General features: G+C 47.1%; 1 protein-coding gene across 1 annotated transcript; it reads right to left on the reverse strand.

Annotated features, from left to right (window-relative positions):
- Positions 1–7,288: 7,288 nt before the first annotated feature.
- Positions 7,289–9,730, reverse strand: LOC100991783 (neutrophil defensin 1). The gene is made up of 3 exons (XM_008961638.4): positions 9,651–9,730; positions 8,098–8,284; positions 7,289–7,517 (listed from the first exon to the last, which is right to left on the reverse strand). Exons 2-3 carry the CDS (start codon positions 8,270–8,272, stop codon positions 7,408–7,410), a joined length of 285 nt encoding a protein of 94 aa, XP_008959886.2. The 5' UTR covers positions 8,273–8,284; positions 9,651–9,730; the 3' UTR covers positions 7,289–7,407.
- Positions 9,731–22,118: the final 12,388 nt, after the last annotated feature.

The following is a 22,118-nucleotide window of genomic DNA, read 5'->3' on the forward strand; positions in this document are numbered from 1 at the left end:
AATTGAGCTGGTAGCTAATGCTCCCAGCAGCCACCAGAGGTTCAGAGAAAAATGCACAGCAAGAGATTCACCCACAAGGTCCCTCTGGGGTGGCCCGGGAGTCAGAGGTCAGATTGGGGGCACAGGTTCAATGTTGAAACCTCAATGTGAAAGTTTAAGTTTTGGGTTACTTACAGATCCTCAAGGTAGGCAGAGTGAAGAGAGAGGGCAGACAGCAGTCCTCTGTCCCAGGTCTCCTGTAGCAAGAGCAGCCGTGCACAAACAGCAGAGGACTTCCCTATTTAAGTGCCATTTCGGATCAGGTGTCCTAATAACCTGGGTTACTTTCCATTGGGTTTATTAAATAACTCTGGTGGGAAGGACAGTTGAGAAATTTGATGGGAAGCTGGGGTTCAGACAGGAGTCCATGGAGGGTCCCCTCATCTGCCTTGGTCAACCTTGCCCAGGCCCAGGCAGCAACCAACGATGGATTCTCCATGGCTCCTAACACAATGGACCCCGAGATGCCTGTGCTGGTGGCTGATGCTGAGCTAGTTGCAGCAAGGGAATATTTAAAGCCCCCAGGAGAGCCTGGCCTGCATATCACAGGACACACTCTGTTAGAGAGACAAGTTCAAGTTTGACACCCATGCACAGGAGAGGATGAGGAATCTTCCCCTGAACCAGCCTGCCCAGTACCTGAGCTCTAACCATATCAAGACATCAAAGCCGATTGGTGGGCTGGGATGTTGCAGACCACCTGGTTGAGACTGAACCCCACGTCGGCTTGTGTTAGCAGGCAGGGCAGGTTTTGCTGGATTCGTTAAGGATGTGCACACAGTATGTGGTTCCCAGAAGTGGACAATTGCCTCATTGCTTGGCCAATGGACCGTTTAAGGCCAAACGAGTGTCTAGGACCACTGGGGCCAAGAACTCCTGAGTTTCCTGCTGGAGACCTAATGTCTCTTGAAAGTCTCTCAGGGAGGCGGCCAAGGTGGCAGTGAGTTTGGTGTTAGCTTGCATCACCTGGTGCTGTGTGCTCCAATGCCTTGCTCTTCAGCCCATTCTGGGCAGGCTTAAGAGTCTCCATGCACATAGCATGAGTGGGATGATCAGTGGTCACTTGAAATATGCAGGATCAAACTCCTGTGGTTCCTCCTGTGTTATTTGAGGAGAATTCCTAAGAAGACTAGAGCACATTTTAAAATGTACCACTATCCACCGTCCTCCTCCTTCTCCTAGTCAGGTAGATGGGGTAAGGTTTCTGGAGATGAGAAAAGAATGCAGTCGCTCGAGAGGCAATAAATACCTGCGGTGAGGTTGCTGAATCCAGTGTGCAGGCCGGGCAGCCCCTGCCACCATGGGAATGTCGTGCACATTGCTGGTCCCACGGGCTGGGTGCTCAGGTCCTCCCCTGCAGCTCTGTGTGAAGGCAGCAGGCATCGGCCGCTGGAGGACTGGGGGCAGTGGAGTGAGAACTAAAGCATCTCCCTCAACCTTAAGGTAGAGGAGGCATCTCAAGCCTTGCTAGGGGCGGTCGCTGTGGCAGAGCAGTGGGGTCTCCTGTCCCTCTGAGGAAGCAGTGAATTCCTGATGTGTGGCAGGCCCAGGAACTTCAGCTTTGGAGGAAGTGAGCACCAGTCTCACCCCAGCATAAGAAGAAATTTGGGCTCTTTGGGGAAACTGAGGTCCTGGTGACAGTTTTAGCTTCCAGGGCATTAGGAGGTGCCTGTAGGGTCGCAATGATGAGGTTATAGGTACTAAATATGAAGGGGTGTATATGAGCGAGAGGAAGATCTCCGGGTTCCGGAAATGTCCCATGTCCTGCGGAAGTGAAACCTGGACCTGCTTCCTGCACACAGAGCACACTCCAGTCCATAGGCATTTCCGCAGCACTGCATGAGCGTTATCACTGGAGAGCTGGTGAGATTCGGGCGTGGTATTCTTACACACAGTTCTCCCAAGTCCATAGTTTTCCGTAGCTTGTAGGGCAGCTTTACAATCTCACTGAGGCTCTATGGGTTCCTTGCACCATAAAGTAATGGGCTTATTCTGAAAGCACATGGAGATCTCAGCAAAATTCCACTCTACTGAGGTAATTTTTGGGGTAATCAGCAAAGCATGAGGTCAGGGAAGCAGCAAGGCAAGGGTTTGGGTACTGGCCATGAGCCAGCCCCGTGTACTGGAGATGGCGAGGTCCGTGTTTGTAGCAGTAAGGAAAGGCTGGTTGGTGGTGATCTCGTGGTCAAAGTGATTTTCCTCTACAAGGGACTTAAAGAAATAAGTAAGCGAAAAAGAAATGACCCCTTTAAAATGCGTGCCAGGGCATGAACAGATACTTCTCAAAAAAAGACATACAAGAGGCCAAGAAACATGAAAAAATGCTCCACATTACTGATCATTAGAGAAATGCAAAATAAAACCTCAAAGGGATACCAGCTGACACTAGTCAGAATGGCTGTTATTGAAAAGTTAAAAAATACTGATATTGGCAAGACTGCAGAGAAAGAGAACGCTTATACACTGTTGAGGGGAATGTTAATGAGTTCAGCCATAGTGGAAAGCAGTTTAGAGATTTCGCAAATAACTTAAAATAGAACCAGCATTCAACCAAGGAATCTCACTACTGGGTATATATCCAAAGGAAAACAAATTATTCTGCCAAAAAGACACATGTACTCGTATGTTCATGGCAGCATCATTCATGATAACAAAGACATGGATTCAACCTAGATGCCCATCAGTGTTGGACTGGATGAAGAAAATGTGGTACATATACATGATGGGATACTACATTCATAAAAGAGAATGAAATTATGTCGTCTGCAGCGAGTTGGATTCAGTGAGAAGGTGCCGTCTATGAATCACAAAACCGGTCCTCACCAGACACCAAGTGTGTTGGCACCTTGTTTTGGACTTCTCAGCCTCGAGAACACCAAGACATATATTTCTGTTGTTTCTAAGTCACTTGGTGTATGGTATTTTTTTCCAGCACTCCACATACACTCAGATTGCTTGTGTCTTTGAAGCCCGGATACGATGCTTGGAGGAAGTCTAAGTGTTGCAAATCCTGCTAGCTATGAGTGGGATACAAAGTGTCACACCAATCTCCTCCTTCATGAACCGGCATGATCTGAAGTCAGTGCCTCACAGGGTCTCATCCCTCAGCCCTGTCAGAGCTGCAGCTGAGCCAGCACCCCCTGCCACCTGTTCACAAGTGTCTTGGGCCTGAGGTTTTCAGATCCCAGCAGCACTTCTCCTCTGATGCCTGTGGAGAGAGCCACCTCCCAATTGCAAATGTGTGAATGAAGACCTGATCATGTTGTTTTAATCCATTAAGTCTTGTGGTGTCTTTTCATACAGCCCTAGATGAACAGAGGACAATTTTCACAGTATTGGTGACAAATTGGACTTGTACTTTGTGTGTGTGTGTAAATCTCAGCTTCTCTAAAATATTGATGAAATAGGACAGAACTTTCTCAATGGAATCCCAAAGTGTCACAAAGAGCCCATTGTGGTGGGGGCATGGAATTGTGGACTCTTTGGAGTGACTGAGGAACCCCATTTCACCCATTCTTAGTTTGAATTTTTCCTGTGGGGAGCTGGGGTAGTGTGGGATCCAGGTGGAGTCTCAACCTCTCCCCTCAGTGACAGACTCAGAGGAGGGCGTGGAACTCCAGAGCTGGCTGAAACAATGGAGGGAGAAGTAGGGGTTTTCTCCCAGAGATCAGCTATGAAGGCCCAGGGAAGATGACCATTATTCACATGGCTGTCATCTGGGGAGAGACCCCAAGTTAAGATCAAGAGAAAAAAGCAGGAAACAAAATGGTGAAGACAACAAGGTAACTCATGCCTAGAGTCCTTGGATCAGGCATTTTATGAAGCCAGAATTCTTTCTTTTCTTTTCTTTTCTTTCTTTCTTCCTTTTTTTTTCTTTCTTTTTTTTTTTTTTTTTGAGGCAGAGTGTCACTCTGTCACCCACGCTGGAGTGCAGTGGCGCGATCTTGGCTCACTGCAACCTCCACCTCCCAGGTTGAAGCGATTCTCCTGCCTCAGCCTCCTGAGTAGCTGAGATTACAGGCACCCACCACCACACCCGGCTAATTTTTCTATTTTTAGTAGTAGAGACAGTTTTCACCGTGTTGCGCTGTCTGGTCTTGAACTCCTGACCTCATGATCCACCCTCCTTGGCTTCCCAAAGTGTTTGGATTACAGGTGTGGGCCACTTTTCAGGTGGGGCATTCAAAATGTTAATTCAGCTTGTTGTGGTTTCTTAAATTGGAATGCACAACTCCGCTAATATGCCTGAAAAAGATACAACAAAAATTACCCAGATAAGAGAAGCTGAGGCAAAATGGTGCAGTGCATAAGAATAGGAAATGAGAGCAGATGGCAGGTGTCCTGGGTGCAGCCTGGAGAAGAGACTCCTGGATGATTCCCATGCACAGCCCCGGGGGAGAACAGCCTTATTAATGCTGATCAGCAGAGAAGGAGGGACGGCTATGTGAGAGGCTGGAGGACAATGGGTGTGTCAGGGACAGGAATTTCATAAGTGATGTTCAGAGATGGAGGAATTCCAGGTGGTGCAGGAGTTAGGGAGTAGCCATGGGGTGGAAGGCTGGAACGAGGTGGCGGTCCCTGTTATCCAGGAGGACACAGAATTGAGATGTTGGGAGGTTGATTTCTAGGAAATGTTAGAGTGAGCTCTTTCCCTTAGTTTCTTCATGAGTTATTTGTTTTTTTCGTGAAAACGGAAAAAATACAGATGTTCCTAAAATGGAATGAGTTCTTTTCAGATCTCTTTCCTTCTGGTTTTGCTTATAAGCTGAGTTTAGAAAATCAGAACAGTAACAGCCAAAGAAACCTATTTCATTTTTTGTACAAGTACAAATTAACCAAGACCTTTTAAAAATGTGAAGGAAGCCCTTATTGAAGACTGTTGAAATGGGAGTCAGAACGTTGCAACAGGGAGAGCCGTTGGCCTCCACTTTCCTGAAGCCAAAGCGGGAAGGTTAAGCCCTGGGTGAGCTAGCGGAAATGCACTGGAGGTTGGTAGTGGGAGTCTTGCAGTGTGATTGGGCCATCTGCGTTTGCTAGTTTGTGCGTATTGGAGTTAGGCTCCTACCTGCCTACAGAGACAGGGCTGCCGTCCCCTTGAGTAATTACATTTAAAGGGATGAGGCATCTAACTTATTCCTTATTTCCTTGTCCTGCCGCATGAATGGCTCATTTCAGGTAGAAAAGTTCTTGCATGTCATCACTAATCCTAGAGTGTATGTGCATCCCAGTAAACAGGGTTGTGCCTCATTTGAGGCTGAGCAAGTTGCCCTGGTTGTTTGGAGACCCTCACACTTCTCCCTGAATTCTCTGTCCCTAGAGTTTGCAGCAGTCATGGCCCACCCTAGACTGCAGTAGCAGAAGCCACATGTGGTGCTCCCAGTGTGCCTTTATCCACACAGAGGAGCAGGGAGGCTCCGTTCTCATCTGGCCCTTTCCCTTGGATTGATGGATGCTTCTCAGCACATCAGCCTGAATTCTACTCCATCCTTCTCTCTGGCAACATCCATTCCTCTAAATTCAGTGGAGGTCGACCCTTATCCTGCATAGCTCTTGCCCTGATACCATTCTGTCCACCAAACATTTCATTCTACCTCTTCTTGTAGTCATTCCATGTTTTAAACATACTGATGTTGTACTTGAAGATTCACATGAACTCTTTTTGCTGCTTTAGCCGGAATGGCCTGCTTCTTCTAAGGTCCTAAAGCTTCATGATGCCAAATAGTACCCATGACGTTTTTTCACGTTTCAGCCTTGAATACTTTTATTTATTTTGTTTTTTAAAGGTGTGCTGTCATAGGGTCTAGAAAATGGACTGCTCTACCTCTGTTGAATTTAGCTTTTTCCTATGGAATTTAGGAATAACAATTAATAAATAATTTTATATTGTTATGTGCTATTAGATGCAATTAGTTAATGTAATCAGAATTAATTTATTAACCCCCTACTTTATGTTACAGTCATCCGTGCACTCTGGTGCAACAATAAGCAAAACATGCAGCTTCCCTTCTGGAGTAAGGAGGCAAATGTTACATATAGTAAGTGAAGTGTACAGGGAGTGAGATGGTTGCAATTCTATAGTTAGCAATGAGGAAAATCGGAGAATGGAGGTCAGCAGGGGGATCTTGTTGCAATTTAAGGTTGAGAGATCACAAAAGACCTCAGCGACCAAGTGAAGTTTTAGCTGAGACCTCAGATGCTTGGGAGAAAGTCAGGTGGACCTCTGGCAGATGCCCCAAGATGCAGCCATCTTGATGCAGTTCATAGTTCAGAATACTATGGAAAGTTAACTCGGGGACCACATGATTCCAAGTCCGTGGCAGTCACAGCAAGCCAAAGAAGGCTCCTGGGCTTCACATCGTGATTCCCTATTTGTGTCCTTCATCATCTAAACAAGAAGAAGTCTGGGATCATTACCCACTCTGTCCTCCCGGGGTTCTGGGTGGGCTTCCGTGTCCATGCAGTGTCTCAGTGGGTACCTGGGCCCCTGGGCTGCCTCCGCCCCCTGCAGCAACAAGAACGCTACCATGTTCCTGGTGAAATGCTTTCCCTCCCTCGTCCCTTATCCCCTCTGAAGCTGTATTTTCCAGGCAGAATCAGGTTCTCAGCAGCTTTAGGGCAACACAAGAGAGTGCGCGTTGCAAAGTGCGGTGGAGCATTTGTGTGTGTGTGTTTTCTGGGTGTGAAGACAACTTTATGATTGTGAAATCCAGGTCTTAGTAGACGTGGCTGGAGGGTCCTCTTAATGAGGACATGCCAATGTGAGATGCTGTGCTTTCTGTTCCATGTATCCCGCCTTTGCTAACAACCCATTTCCCTCTGAATGAAAGTTTTTCCCGTGGATCTCTTGTAACCCTATGTCTTAAAAGGAAAATGTACAATCTGACATTGTTCAATGAAACTCCAATTCTTTAGCACAGAGGATGGTTTTTTTTCCCGGAGAAGTAATGATTTTGTGACTGCATGAAATTTAAGCTGACACCGATTGTTTGCTCAGCACACGGGAGCTCTTTGAGAGTGGATCCAGAGAAAATGAGGCAGGGTGAAAAGGCAGAGCAGTGGGTGGGGAAATCAGTGGTGTCATATGGGCCTTCTTTTCAATTTGGATCTGAAGCCCAAACTCCTGCTTGAAATTCCTAGAATTTGGAATTTTATATTGTTCAAAAATTTGATTTTGCATTTTGGTACGTGTATCCCAAGTGTCTTGACACAGATACATATCACACATTAAAGAGGTGTAAACACGGAAATGTTGTAACAAGGCATTTATTTGGGATGAGGAAAGGAAATTGAGCAGAAGGTCCAGGAGTAATAGCAATTCCCTGTAGCTCTCAAAGCAAATTTTGAGCTCATTTTTCTTTTTCTGCAAGCTCAGCAGCAGAATGCCCAGAGTCTTCCCTGGTAGATGCAGGTTCCATAGCGACGTTCTCCTGCAAGGCACGCTGGTATTCTGCAATAGCAGGCCACGTTTTTCCTTGAGCCTGGGACAGGGAGAGCATGAGAAATTGAGTATGGGGTTAGCAGTGGGTAAGAAAAAGAATCTTGGGGAAGTCACATGCTAGCTGACAGGTGATGCTGGCTGCATTGCAGCCGGTAGCACGAACAACCTCAGTCAATAGGAATAAACACGCAGAGCAGTGCTTGTCACACAGAATTTGAGACTCATTCTCCTTTGCTCTCATTTTTGCGTTCCTGCCCCATCACACACACACCTGAACATAACCTCAGGCTTGGCTGCAGTTTTTAAAAGCTCTTCTGTAGATAGAGTAAAATGTTCTCTTTACAATTAAGTCTACTTGTTTAGATCCAGAAATAACTAGTCTGTCTCTTCATATCTTAAACTTAGTGAATTTCACAGACTTTTCTTGGAATCAAGTCTTTGGAGAAATACAATTTCTCAGGTTTATTTGGCTCTCTGTTCAATTTATAGATGAGAAAATCAATGCCCAGAGATTCTAAGTGAAGCCACCTCAGTGACATAGACTGCTGAGACCCAACTCTGGAACCTATGTCCCGTCCTTCCCTCTAGACTTAGCAGCTCTGCATGCCTGCCTCTCTCACCTGGATGCTTTGGAGCCAAGCTTTCGTCCCATGCAAGGGAAACAACCACTTCTGGGTTGTCCGCTGGAATCTGCTCCGGGGCTGCAGCAACCTCATCAGCTCTTGCCTGGAGTGGCTCAGCCTGGGCCTGCAGGGCCACCAGGAGAATGGCAGCAAGGATGGCGAGGGTCCTCATGGCTGGGGTCACCTGGGGGAGGGAGAGCAGGAGCAGCTGTGTGGGGAGGGAGGAGCCAGCCTGGATGTATAGCTCTACTGGGAGAAGGCTCAGAGACAAGAAACCTTCCTCAATCTCAGTGAGAGGAGGTGTGCATTTTATAAGAGAGGCCCATTGGTCTCAAGGTTGCTCGAATGCTCCTCTTCTCCCAGTTTCAGGCTAGTATACGTCTGTACCTTTAATGTCTGTGCTAGGTTGGAGCTAATAATGACAAGAAAGACCCTGCTATGTTACTCGTGGGTTAACCTGCTTAAATATTATTATTTACTTTTTAACATTCCAAAAAGAATAGAAATTGCACTTTGATTCAACAGGCTCAGGGAACAAATGCTTCTTATTTTCTGAAGATGGGTCCTCCTGTTCTCTGGAGGTCTAGATTCTGGTGTCCTATATGAGTTCCAATGGAATAGAGAGTAATTCACTTCAGGATTCAGGTGACTTACCATCCTCATGAAGAGGTTTTTGAGGTTATGGGGTGAGTAGTCTCCTGTAGGAATCAGGGTGGAGAGGACAATGATTTTATCAGGCTAAAGGTGAAATCAGCTCAGTGACATAGAGTTGTTTAAGTAAAAAAAAGAAAGTTTATTATTTCCACCTCTATTTAGACTTGAGTAACAATTAACAATTGTATATTTATAGTGTACACTACCTCATGATTTTATATATGTATGTATTTAAATCTTTATCTCACACCATGTAGAAACATCAACTCAGAATGAATTGAAAACCTAAATGTAACAACTGAAACCATAAACTACTAGAAGTGTAGAGAAGGATAAAGCTTTTGACATTGATGTAGGTAATGATTTCTTGGCTATGACACCAAAGGCACAGGCAATGAAAGGGAAAATAGACAAGTGTGGCTTCATTTAACGCTAAAGCATCTGCACAGCAAAGGAAACAATCAACCGAGTGAAATGATAACCCAGAAAATGAGAGAAAATATTTGCAAAACCTACGTGGCAGAAGGGGCAAATATCTGAATACATAAGGAATTCAAACAACTCAATAGCAAAAATCAAACAACCTGATTGAAAAACAGACCAAGGACCTAAATAGGTTTCTCTCAAAAGAATGTTCCAAAGACCTGTGATAGTCTCTACTGGACATGTCAACTAGGACATGTGACATGTGTGTTTAGAAGGAAACTGCTTGAGTTTCTCTATTAACTTAGCTGGAAGCCATTGTCCCCAGCAGTCACCAGAGGTCTGGACAGACGTTCCTAGCAGGGCTTCACCCGCTGGGTCCCTCTGGGGTGGCCCCACAGTCAGAGGTCAGATTGGAGGCATAGCTTCAATGATGAAAAGTCAGTGTAAAGTTTAAGTTTTGTAGTACTTACAGATCCTCTAGCTAGGCAGGGTGACCAGAGAGGGCAGACAGCAGTCCTCTGTCCCAGGTCTTCTATAGCAAGGAGCAGCCGTGCACAAGTGGACTTCCCCTATTTAAAGGTCTTTTGGGATGAGGTGTCCTAATTTCCGGGGTTACTTTCTGTTGGGTCCATTAAATAATTGTGGTGGCAAGGACAGTTGAGAAATTGGGTGGGAAGGTGAGGTTAAAGTAGAACTCCACAGAGGAACCTCTCATCTACCTTGGTCAGCCCTGGCTAGGCCCAGGCAGCAACCAACTATGGATTCTCAATGGTTCCTAACAGAGTTGACCCTGTGATGCATTGGCTGTGGCTAAGCTGAACTACTTGCACCAAGGGAATAGTTAAAGCCTCTGGGACAGCCTGGCTGCATATCATAGTATATGCCCTGCAAAGAGACTGGGATAGGAATGCCACCTGCACACAGAGGAGGATTTGGAATGTGTTTCTAAAGCAGTGTCCCGAGGACCTGGGGTCTAACCATAAAAACCAATGAAAGCCATTTGGCTGAGCTGGGATGTTGGAGAACACCCAGGTGAGACTGAGTGCTACCTGGGCTTCTGTTGCTATGTGGAACAGACATTTTTGGGTTCTCCTGAGTACTGGATGTACACGCGGCATGTGGTTCCCCAGAGGTGACTAGCACCTGTTTGCTTGGCCAATGAACAGTTTAAGGTTAAACAATTGTCTAGGATCATCTGGGCCAGGAACTGGTCTGAGGCATTGGCCATCAGGGTGGGGGTGGCCTTTCCAGATGGCCACCCAAGAAAGGAGGTGGGAGTTTGGGCATTCACTTTACTGCTGGTGTTGCACAGCCTCTCAGGCCTTGTGGGTCTTCAGAGAAGCATTCAGCAAAAGCTTGAGTGGTGCTTTCTGGGAGGCATAGGAGTTTCCATCCTTAACTCGTACCCATCGGAGAACAGGTGTATCCCTGAGCCCATGATCATGTCTGGATGCTTTCTGTGAATGCAATGCTCCAACTCTTCAGGCTGCAGTCTGGGTGTGTGCTGCGGCGTCATGAGCCCATTTGGATTGAAGCCTGTGCATCCAGAGAACTACCTCCTCATCCTTAAAACACGATCTGTGGTTGTGAGGGCTGCTGGTGTTTAAGCATTGGTGCCATGGGACCCATTCCATATCTAAGGGTTGAGTTGCCCACCTTGGACACAGGTCAGGTTGTATCTGGGGTGCAGCCCCTCTAACAGGGCTTACAGGGAATTCCCCAGTTTTCCAGTCTGGGGTACAAATTCTGACTAGGGCTGTCCTGTTCCAGCAGCCCTCTAGGCTGCCAGGCCTGGGTTAAACAGCTACCCCACAAGCCATTTGTACATAAGATACCAAGCAAGGCCAATCATAGAGAACACTGACATCTTGTCACTCAGGGCTTTCTTCCCAGTGCTGCTATATTGACACTGATGATGGGGTTGGCTGGCACCCACTTTTCCTTGGAGCCTTTCTCCTCCATGGCCACGTTTGGTGATGGCACTTCCATATGGTCTTTGCCTGACGTAGTTGGTGTCTCTAGTTTGAAGACTTCTTCTTCTCGTTTACTGCCTCTGACTGCATCCTCGGTGGGTTCTGGAGCAATAATCCTTACTTCCTGCCAGGAGAAGTAAGTGGGAAATATTAGTTAACCTTTAAAACCGGTAAAAAAGGGAGCTTTTGCCAGAAGCTGCATGTGAAATGGAGAGGTGTGGTCTAGCAAAAGCCTCGTGGTCCTGCTGGGTGCCAGTGGGCCTGGGGTGTCATCCTCAGAAGATCGTAGTTTACTATCCATCCACAGTCCATTGTTCAGTACATGTTTGATGTTGAGATGGTGGATGTCCTGCGATGATATGGGGAGGTCTCATTGTTGGAGAACATGTAAATGATGTTATCTGTAAGGGAAAAAAGAAGCTAACTCTTCTGTGATCACCAAGATAGGCACCAAAGTGGGTCTAGCCCAATTGTGATGAGGCGGTGGTGGCCATGGGGTTGAGAGTTAAAAACGTGACGGCTCTTGGAAGGACCTTGGTGCCTTGGGTGTCCATAGCACATCCAGAGACATTAATAACCATGACTTTAGGAGGTCACCGTGCTGCTTGAGGAGGCTGGTGGCTTGGGGATGATGGACTAAATGAGAGTCCCTTAACCCACCCTCGTGTTGTGATGTCCTGAGGTGTGAGCCTCCATCTGAATCAATGATAGGTGTGGTTCTAAAGGAGAAAGTGAAGAAGGGCCACAAAAAGAGAACACCTGCTCCACGCAGGGCATAAGGAGCTACAGTCCCTGGAAGACTACATGTGCAGAAGCTCATAGCTAGGACAGGTGTGCTTTGTCCAGAGGCTCTGAGAGTTGTGATGGGTGGTAGTGAGGGCCTCCCCATGAAACTCAGAACCCGGGACCCGGGCATGGCCTGGAGAGATCACCTGCTGGACCAGCAACACACTGTATCCTGCTGTGGCCCCAATGGATGTGAAGGGCTTCTGGGTGATGGCATTTGTGGGCCTCAGCAGAATGGACAAGTGGGGTATAGCTGTCTCCAAAGACATGATGTCCCAGTACATGGAGGGCCTGCTGCAACGTGGCTGGGCCACTAGTGGTGAGGATTTGGTTTTTAACTGCAAGGGGACTTTGTCAGCCCACTGACGACAAATTGATGCCCAGAATCTTTAACAGTGCTGGAGGGGCCATGAGTGTGTCCTGCAGAAACCTGGCCACTGTCCAGGAAGAGGGAGAGCGGGTGCAGCAACCCTGCCACAGATGTGTGGCCTGGCCCAGGTGGTGGCTTTACATGCAGCACCCAGAGCGATTTGGGGAGCTCAGGGAGAACAGAGACACTCCAGCTGGCTCAGAGTCACTGGTGGCTCCTGTCCCTGGAGGGGTGGCCTTCTCTGCCTCAACCCAGTCTTGTGCTCTCCTTCCCTCCCATTCTTGGCTGCAGGACTGGGAACCATCTGCTGGGACGTTGCTCTGTGTCTGCCTCATGGCCATGCTCCCATCCTTGCCTCCTCCATAGACTGCGGTCAGGACTCGGCAGCCCAGAGCCCCAGCAGGGTCTCAGTCTGTACTGAGGTCACACCTAGGCATTGTCGCCATCCTTCCGCAGGTGATTCTCAAACTCCAAAACTCAAATTAGAACAGAGAGATTCTTCCCTGTGGTCCTTTTCACTTTTCTCTTTTGGCTGGATCAGAACCTTGGCAGAATTTTGTAGTTTAAACAAAAAAGGTGTTATGTCTACAGATTTTTACAGTACTTTCACTTCCATGTTGATCCATAGTCCCCAACCCCAGCCTGATTTTTTCCACTGATTGCAGCCAGTGTAGACAATCAGTGTCCACATGTAGACACTATATGTAGATGCAGCTGAAGTTTTTTTTTCAGACACACACATTTGAATTTCAGGGAATATTGAAGCGAGTCTAGACTGAATAAAAACCTTGCCATCATCAGGCTGGGGGAAACATTCTGGAGAAGCTGTGGGTGGGGTTGTAGGTGTGAGAGGAGAGAAGCTTCCAGGAGCAGCACGTATATTCTCACACACGTTTATGGTGTCTGGTGGCCCCAGCAGACAGTGTGTGTGGACCTTGGGTGGGGCCCTGGGGTTATGGTTTTGACCCGGTAGGAAAGGGTAGTCATGGAACACAGCATGCGTGTTACCATGGGGCACAGCGGGGGCTACGCAGACGTGAGCTCTGAGGAGGACCCTCCACCTCCCAGCTCCTCAGAGTGCATCGCCCTGTCCCTCCCCTCAGCCCTTTGTCCACTGTCCTGCAGGGAGGGTCCTGGTGCTGCCTGTGCTACACAGTCACTCCCGGGCCTGCAGATCCAGCTGGGACAGGTAGGAGCTCCAAGTCCCTGCCCTTTGTCTGCCTTTCCCAGCCGCCTCTCACAAGCTGTCTGTGTGTCTGGTGTTGAGGATTGCAGCAGGATTATTTTACAATAAACCATAAGGAAATAACTTCCTTGAGCTGTTTTAACATATAGCCCTAAATCCCTGACTCTTTTCACATAAAAATGGAGGTGAAAATGTCTCCTGTTGAATCTAGATTGGGTGACATCTTGACCAGTTGAACACACCTGACTTAGCACCATGCCGTTTGTTGGGCTAAGGTCATAAGATGTTGGTATCTTTCACTTCCTGTGTATTGGATGGTGCTGCGGCCTGAATGTTTTTGTCCCTCTGAAATTCCTATGTTGAAATCCCTCCCCTGGTGATAGCATGAAAAGGTGGGGCTTTCTGGGAAGTGATATGTTCAGGAGGATGGAGTCCTCATGAGTTGCATTAGTGCCCCTGAGGAAGAAGCCCCAGAGAGCTCCTTCATTCATTCCCTCAGGTGAGGAAGCAGTGACAAGGTACCATCTATGAACCAAAAAGCTGGTCCTCACCAGACACCCAATCTGTTGGCACCTTGATTTGGACATCTCAGCCTCCAGAACACTGAGAAATGTATTTTTGTTGTTTATAAGTCACTTGGTGTATGATTTTCTTTCCCCCAGCATCCCACATATACTAAGAGTGCTGGTGCCTTTGAAGCCCAGCTACAATGCTTGGAGGAAGTCTAAGCATTGCAAAAAAAGGAACTGAACCCACCTGCAAGGAAGAGCTAGAGAACCCAGAGCAACCAGCTTTCTAGGAAAAACAAAACTCTGATATGCAGTGTTTGTAAATCTCTCTGGTTCAAATCCTCCTAGCTATGAGTGGGATAAAAAGTGTCACACCTATCTTTTCTCTCATGAGCTGGCATGACCTGGCCTCAGTGCATCACAGTGTCTCATCCCCCAGCCTGTCAGAGCTCCCACTGAGCCAGCCCAGCACTCCTGCTACCTGTGCGCAAGCGTCGTGGCCCTGAGGTTTTCAGCTCCCAGCAGAACCTCTCCTCTGTTGCCCATGGAGGGGGCTATGTCCCAACTGCAAATGTGTGAATGACAACCTGATCGTGCTGTTTTAATTCCCTAAGTTTTGTGGTGTCTTTTCACACAGCCCTAGATGAACAGAGGGCATTTTCACAGTATTGCTGAGGAATTGGATTTGTACATATTTTGTGTGTGTAAATCTCAACTTGTCTGAAATGTTGATAAAATAGGAAGGAATTTTCTCAACTTCTTCCCAAAGTGTCACAAAGAGCCCATCATGGTGGGGGATGAAACTGTGGACTCTATGGAGTGACTGAGGAACCCTGTCTCATCCATTCTTAGCTTGAATTTTTCCTGTGTGGAGGAGGGGTAGTGGATCCAGGTGGAGTCTGAATCTCTCCACTGAGTGACAGACTCAGAGGAGGGCATGGGACTCGGGAGTTGACTGAAACAATGGAGAAATCAATAGGGGTTTTCTCCCGGAGATCAGCAACGGAGGCTGTGGGGAGATAACCACAATTCATGTGGCTGTCACTTGGGGAGCGAGCCCAAGTTATCAAGAGAAAAATGGGGGTGATAAAAGGTAAAGACAACAAGGACTCTTATGCTTTGGGTCCTTCAATCAGGGATTTTATGAAGCCAGAATTCTTTCTTAAGTATCAGGTGTGGCAGTCAAATTGTTAACTCAGCTTGTTGTGGTTTCTTAAATTTGAATGCAAAACTCAGCTAATATGCCTGAAAATTATATAAAAACATTACCTAGGTCAGAGAATCTGAGTTAAAGACAGTACAGTTCATAAGAACAGGAAACGAGGGTAGATGACAGGTGTTCCTGGTGCAGCCTGGGGAACAGACTCCCGGGTGATTCCCAGGCACATTTCTGTGGGAGAACAGCCTTATCGATGCTGATCAGCAGGGAAGGAGGGACGGCTACCGGAGAGGCTGGAAGTACAGCGGGTGAGTCAGCAACAGGGACCTTCATACTTGATATTCAGAGATGCAGGAATTCCAGGTGGTGGCAGGAGCATGGGGTGGAGGGCTGGAACAAAAGTGGGGGTCGCTGTCAGCCAGGAGGTTCCAGCACTGAGAGGTTGGGAGGGTGACTGAGAGGAAATGTGAGAGTGGGCTCTTTCCCTTAGGTTCTTCATGAGTTGTTTGTTTCTTAGTGAAAAAGGAAAAAATTCAGATATTCATAAAATGGAATGAGTACTTTTCAGATCCCTTTCCTTCTGGTTTTGCTTGTAAGCTGAGTTTAGAAAATCAGAAAAGAAATGGCAAAAGAAACCTATTTCATTTATTGTACAAGAAAAAATTCACCAAGACGTCGCAGAAATGTGAAGGAAGCGCTTATTGAAGACTGGTGAAATAGGAGTCAGAACGTTGCAATAGGGAGAGCCGTTGGCCTCAACTTCCCTGAAGACAAAGGCAGGAAAGGTGAAACCCTGGGTGAGCTAGGGGAAATGCACTGGAGGTTGGCACCCACTCTGTCCTCCTTGGGATCTGCATGGGCTTCCCCATCCATGCAGTGTCTCAGTGGGGTGCTTGGACCCCTGAGCTGCCTCAGCACCCTGCAGCAACAAGAAGGCTACCCTTTTCCTGGTGAAGTGCTTTCCCGGCCTCATCCCTTATCCCCTCTGAAGCTGTATTTTCCAGGCAGAATCAGATTCTCAGCGGCTTTAAGGCAACAGAGGAGAGTGCGTCTCGCAAAGTGTAGTGGAGCATTTGTGCTTGTGTGTTTTCTGGGTGTGAAGACAACTTTATGGGTGTGAAATCCAGGTCTTAGTAGACCTGGCTGGAGGGTGCTTTTAATGTGGACATCCCAGTGTGGGCCGCTGTGCTTTCTGTTCCATGCATCCCGCCTTTGCTAACAACCCATTTCCCTCTTGAAGTTGTTTCAGTGAATCTCCTGTAACCCAATGGCTTAAAAGGCAAATGTGTGACCTGGACACGTTCAATAAAACCCCAGTTCTTTGGGACAGATGATGCTGGTTTCTCCTGAGGAGGAATGATGTTGTGACTGCGTGAACTTTAAGCTGACACTGATTATTTGCCCAGCACACGGGAGCTCTTTGAGAGTGGATCCAGAGAAAATGAGGCAGAGTGAAAAGACAGAGCAGTGGATGGGGAGATTGGTGGTATGATTTGGGCCTTCATTTCCATTTGAGTCTGAAGCTCAAACTCCTGCTTGAAATTCCTAGAATTTCACATTTTATTTTGTTTAAAAACTTAGGATTCTGGTAAGTGCATCCCAAGTGTCTTGAGACACAAAGACACATCAAATGTGAAAGAGATGTAAAGAGAGAAATCTTGCAACGAGGTATTTATTTTGGATGAGAAAAGGAAATGGAGGACAAGGTACAGGAGTAACAAGAATTTCTTTTAACTCTCAGAGTAAATTCTGAGCTTATTTTTCTTGATTCTGCAAGCTCAGCGGCAGCAGATCCGGTGGAGTGTACCACGAAAGGCGCAGGACCCAACGCGACGTTGTAACAAACCGCAAATTCCTCTTCCGCCAATGCACCTCAAGCCTCTCGCTGAGTCTGAGGACACAGGGAAATCATCATAAATGGATCAGAAGGTCGGCAGTGATGGTAAAGGGAGTCTTGGATAAGTCATGTGCTAGGTCATGAGTGATGTTGGCTGCATTGGGGCCAGTAGCATGAACAACCTCAGTCAATAGGAATAAATACACAGAGCAGTGCTGCTCACACAGGATTTGAGACTCATTCTCATTTGCGCTCATTTTTGTGCTTCTGCGCCGTCACACACACAGCTGAACACACTCTTGGGCTTGGCTCTACTTTTTAAAAACTATTCTACAGATACAGTAAAATATTCTCCTTGTAATGAAGTCTACTTGTGTGAATCCAGAAAGAACGAGTCAGACTGTCTCTTCATATCTAAAACCTACTGAATTTCACAGACATATCTTGACGTCAAGTTTTATTTTTCCATTTTATAGATTTTCTAAAGTGAAAGGATTGTTAAGGAAGTAAAGGAATAAAAGAATGGTTACTCTCGAGGCAGAGCAGCCTCAAGTCTTTAAGACAGAAAGATTTATTTGGCTCTCTATTCAATTTATAGATGAGAAAACCAAGGCCCAGAGATGCTAAATGAAGCCCCCGAAGTGACATGGACCATTGAGACTCGATTCCACACTCTGTCTCCCATCCATCCCTCTAGACCCTGCAGTTCTGCATGCCGGCCTGTCTCACCTGAAAGCGGAAGAGCGGCACTTTCATCCCATGTAAAGGCATGAGCCATTTCCTGATCATCTGCTCCAGGCTGCTCCTGGGCTGCAGCTTCATCAGCTCTTGCCTGAAGTGGCTCTGCCTGAGCCTACAGGGCCACCAGGAGAAGCATGGCAGTGAGGAGGGCGAAGGTCCTCATGGCTGGCGTGACCTGGAGGAGGGAGAGCAGGAGCAGACGAGTCGGGAGAGAGGAGTTAGCCTGGATAAATAGGTCTGCAGAGAGAAGGCGCAGAGACAAGAAACCTGGAACCCTCTCAGAGAAAGGAGGTGTGCATTTCGTTGGAGATGGTGTGGGATCCCCTTGGTCTCAATGTCCCTGTTTTCCTCCTTTGCTCTCCCAGCTTTCACTCTAGTTTGAATCTCTACGTGTAGTGTTTGTGCTGGGTTGGAGAGGATGGTGACGACGAGGATCCTGGCATGTTTTTCTTGTTTCTCACTTCATTATATATTGACTTTTTACTATTCTACCAAAGGATAACAGCAGTGCTTTTGTTCAATAAGCTCAGGATACAAATGCCTCTTTTCCTGCAGATGGCCCCACTCCTCTGTATAGGTCTACACTCTGGCAGCAGGCATGAATTCCTATCAAGTGAAGAGTCATTTGTTGCAGGCATCAAGGGCGTGACCACTCTCATGAAGGCATGGGGTGAGTAGCCTCCTGTAGGGGCCAGTGTGAAGAGGACAATGACCCTATCAGGTGATAGGTGACATGAACACAGTGATATTAAGGTAAAAAGTCCGTCTACAGCCAAAAATTTGTTTCCGGCTCTATTGAGATATGAATAAGAATTTAAAATGGTATATATCTCCTGTATACCACCTTAGGATTTGATGTTCATGTACATGTGGTTTTTTATCATATACTATATACACAAATCAACTCAAAATGATCGAAGACCCAAACATAGACCTGAAACCATAAAATGACGAGAGGAACGTATGAAGATAATGCTTTGTCATTGGTGTTGGTAACGATATCTTTGCTATGACACCAAGGACACAGGCAATAAACGGGAGAATAGACAAATGGGGCTGCACTGACCTCTAAAGCATCTGCACGTCAAAAAACAAACCAACAAACAAATAATCAACTGAGTGAAAAAGCAACCCTGAAAATGAAAGACAATAATTGCAAACCCTAGGTGGTAGAAGGGGCAAATATCTAAATACATAAGGAAGTCAAACAACTCAAAAGCAAATAACAAGTAACCTGTTTGAAAAACAGGCCAAGGAGCAGGATAGGCTTCTCTCCAAATAAAAGGATGCTCTAAGGAGCTATTGTTGTCTGTATTGGACGTGTCAGTAGGACACATGGATTTAGAAGGAAATTCCTTGAGTTTCTCTATTAATTGAGCTGGTAGCTAATGCTCCCAGCAGCCACCAGAGGTTCAGAGAAAAATGCACAGCAAGAGATTCACCCACAAGGTCCCTCTGGGGTGGCCCGGGAGTCAGAGGTCAGATTGGGGGCACAGATTCAATGTTGAAACCTCAATGTGAAAGTTTAAGTTTTGGGTTACTTACAGATCCTCAAGGTAGGCAGAGTGAAGAGAGAGGGCAGACAGCAGTCCTCTGTCCCAGGTCTCCTGTAGCAAGAGCAGCCGTGCACAAACAGCAGAGGACTTCCCTATTTAAGTGCCATTTCGGATCAGGTGTCCTAATAACCTGGGTTACTTTCCATTGGGTTTATTAAATAACTCTGGTGGGAAGGACAGTTGAGAAATTTGATGGGAAGCTGGGGTTCAGACAGGAGTCCATGGAGGGTCCCCTCATCTGCCTTGGTCAACCTTGCCCAGGCCCAGGCAGCAACCAACGATGGATTCTCCATGGCTCCTAACACAATGGACCCCGAGATGCCTGTGCTGGTGGCTGATGCTGAGCTAGTTGCAGCAAGGGAATATTTAAAGCCCCCAGGAGAGCCTGGCCTGCATATCACAGGACACACTCTGTTAGAGAGACAAGTTCAAGTTTGACACCCATGCACAGGAGAGGATGAGGAATCTTCCCCTGAACCAGCCTGCCCAGTACCTGAGCTCTAACCATATCAAGACATCAAAGCCGATTGGTGGGCTGGGATGTTGCAGACCACCTGGTTGAGACTGAACCCCACGTCGGCTTGTGTTAGCAGGCAGGGCAGGTTTTGCTGGATTCGTTAAGGATGTGCACACAGTATGTGGTTCCCAGAAGTGGACAATTGCCTCATTGCTTGGCCAATGGACCGTTTAAGGCCAAACGAGTGTCTAGGACCACTGGGGCCAAGAACTCCTGAGTTTCCTGCTGGAGACCTAATGTCTCTTGAAAGTCTCTCAGGGAGGCGGCCAAGGTGGCAGTGAGTTTGGTGTTAGCTTGCATCACCTGGTGCTGTGTGCTCCAATGCCTTGCTCTTCAGCCCATTCTGGGCAGGCTTAAGAGTCTCCATGCACATAGCATGAGTGGGATGATCAGTGGTCACTTGAAATATGCAGGATCAAACTCCTGTGGTTCCTCCTGTGTTATTTGAGGAGAATTCCTAAGAAGACTAGAGCACATTTTAAAATGTACCACTATCCACCGTCCTCCTCCTTCTCCTAGTCAGGTAGATGGGGTAAGGTTTCTGGAGATGAGAAAAGAATGCAGTCGCTCGAGAGGCAATAAATACCTGCGGTGAGGTTGCTGAATCCAGTGTGCAGGCCGGGCAGCCCCTGCCACCATGGGAATGTCGTGCACATTGCTGGTCCCACGGGCTGGGTGCTCAGGTCCTCCCCTGCAGCTCTGTGTGAAGGCAGCAGGCATCGGCCGCTGGAGGACTGGGGGCAGTGGAGTGAGAACTAAAGCATCTCCCTCAACCTTAAGGTAGAGGAGGCATCTCAAGCCTTGCTAGGGGCGGTCGCTGTGGCAGAGCAGTGGGGTCTCCTGTCCCTCTGAGGAAGCAGTGAATTCCTGATGTGTGGCAGGCCCAGGAACTTCAGCTTTGGAGGAAGTGAGCACCAGTCTCACCCCAGCATAAGAAGAAATTTGGGCTCTTTGGGGAAACTGAGGTCCTGGTGACAGTTTTAGCTTCCAGGGCATTAGGAGGTGCCTGTAGGGTCGCAATGATGAGGTTATAGGTACTAAATATGAAGGGGTGTATATGAGCGAGAGGAAGATCTCCGGGTTCCGGAAATGTCCCATGTCCTGCGGAAGTGAAACCTGGACCTGCTTCCTGCACACAGAGCACACTCCAGTCCATAGGCATTTCCGCAGCACTGCATGAGCGTTATCACTGGAGAGCTGGTGAGATTCGGGCGTGGTATTCTTACACACAGTTCTCCCAAGTCCATAGTTTTCCGTAGCTTGTAGGGCAGCTTTACAATCTCACTGAGGCTCTATGGGTTCCTTGCACCATAAAGTAATGGGCTTATTCTGAAAGCACATGGAGATCTCAGCAAAATTCCACTCTACTGAGGTAATTTTTGGGGTAATCAGCAAAGCATGAGGTCAGGGAAGCAGCAAGGCAAGGGTTTGGGTACTGGCCATGAGCCAGCCCCGTGTACTGGAGATGGCGAGGTCCGTGTTTGTAGCAGTAAGGAAAGGCTGGTTGGTGGTGATCTCGTGGTCAAAGTGATTTTCCTCTACAAGGGACTTAAAGAAATAAGTAAGCGAAAAAGAAATGACCCCTTTAAAATGCGTGCCAGGGCATGAACAGATACTTCTCAAAAAAAGACATACAAGAGGCCAAGAAACATGAAAAAATGCTCCACATTACTGATCATTAGAGAAATGCAAAATAAAACCTCAAAGGGATACCAGCTGACACTAGTCAGAATGGCTGTTATTGAAAAGTTAAAAAATACTGATATTGGCAAGACTGCAGAGAAAGAGAACGCTTATACACTGTTGAGGGGAATGTTAATGAGTTCAGCCATAGTGGAAAGCAGTTTAGAGATTTCGCAAATAACTTAAAATAGAACCAGCATTCAACCAAGGAATCTCACTACTGGGTATATATCCAAAGGAAAACAAATTATTCTGCCAAAAAGACACATGTACTCGTATGTTCATGGCAGCATCATTCATGATAACAAAGACATGGATTCAACCTAGATGCCCATCAGTGTTGGACTGGATGAAGAAAATGTGGTACATATACATGATGGGATACTACATTCATAAAAGAGAATGAAATTATGTCGTCTGCAGCGAGTTGGATTCAGTGAGAAGGTGCCGTCTATGAATCACAAAACCGGTCCTCACCAGACACCAAGTGTGTTGGCACCTTGTTTTGGACTTCTCAGCCTCGAGAACACCAAGACATATATTTCTGTTGTTTCTAAGTCACTTGGTGTATGGTATTTTTTTCCAGCACTCCACATACACTCAGATTGCTTGTGTCTTTGA

This window comes from Pan paniscus, chromosome 7 (genome assembly GCF_029289425.2).
Source record: "Pan paniscus chromosome 7, NHGRI_mPanPan1-v2.0_pri, whole genome shotgun sequence".
NCBI lineage: Eukaryota > Metazoa > Chordata > Mammalia > Primates > Hominidae > Pan > Pan paniscus.

Coding starts and splice junctions, on each gene's coding strand:
- LOC100991783 (XM_008961638.4), bottom strand. CDS start 8,272: ATGAGGACCCTCGCCATCCTTGCTGCCATTCTCCTGGTGGCCCTGCAG. Junction 7,518..8,097: donor CTTGGCTCCAAAGCATCCAG/GTGAGAGAGGCA, acceptor TCCCTGTCCCAG/GCTCAAGGAAAAACGTGGCC.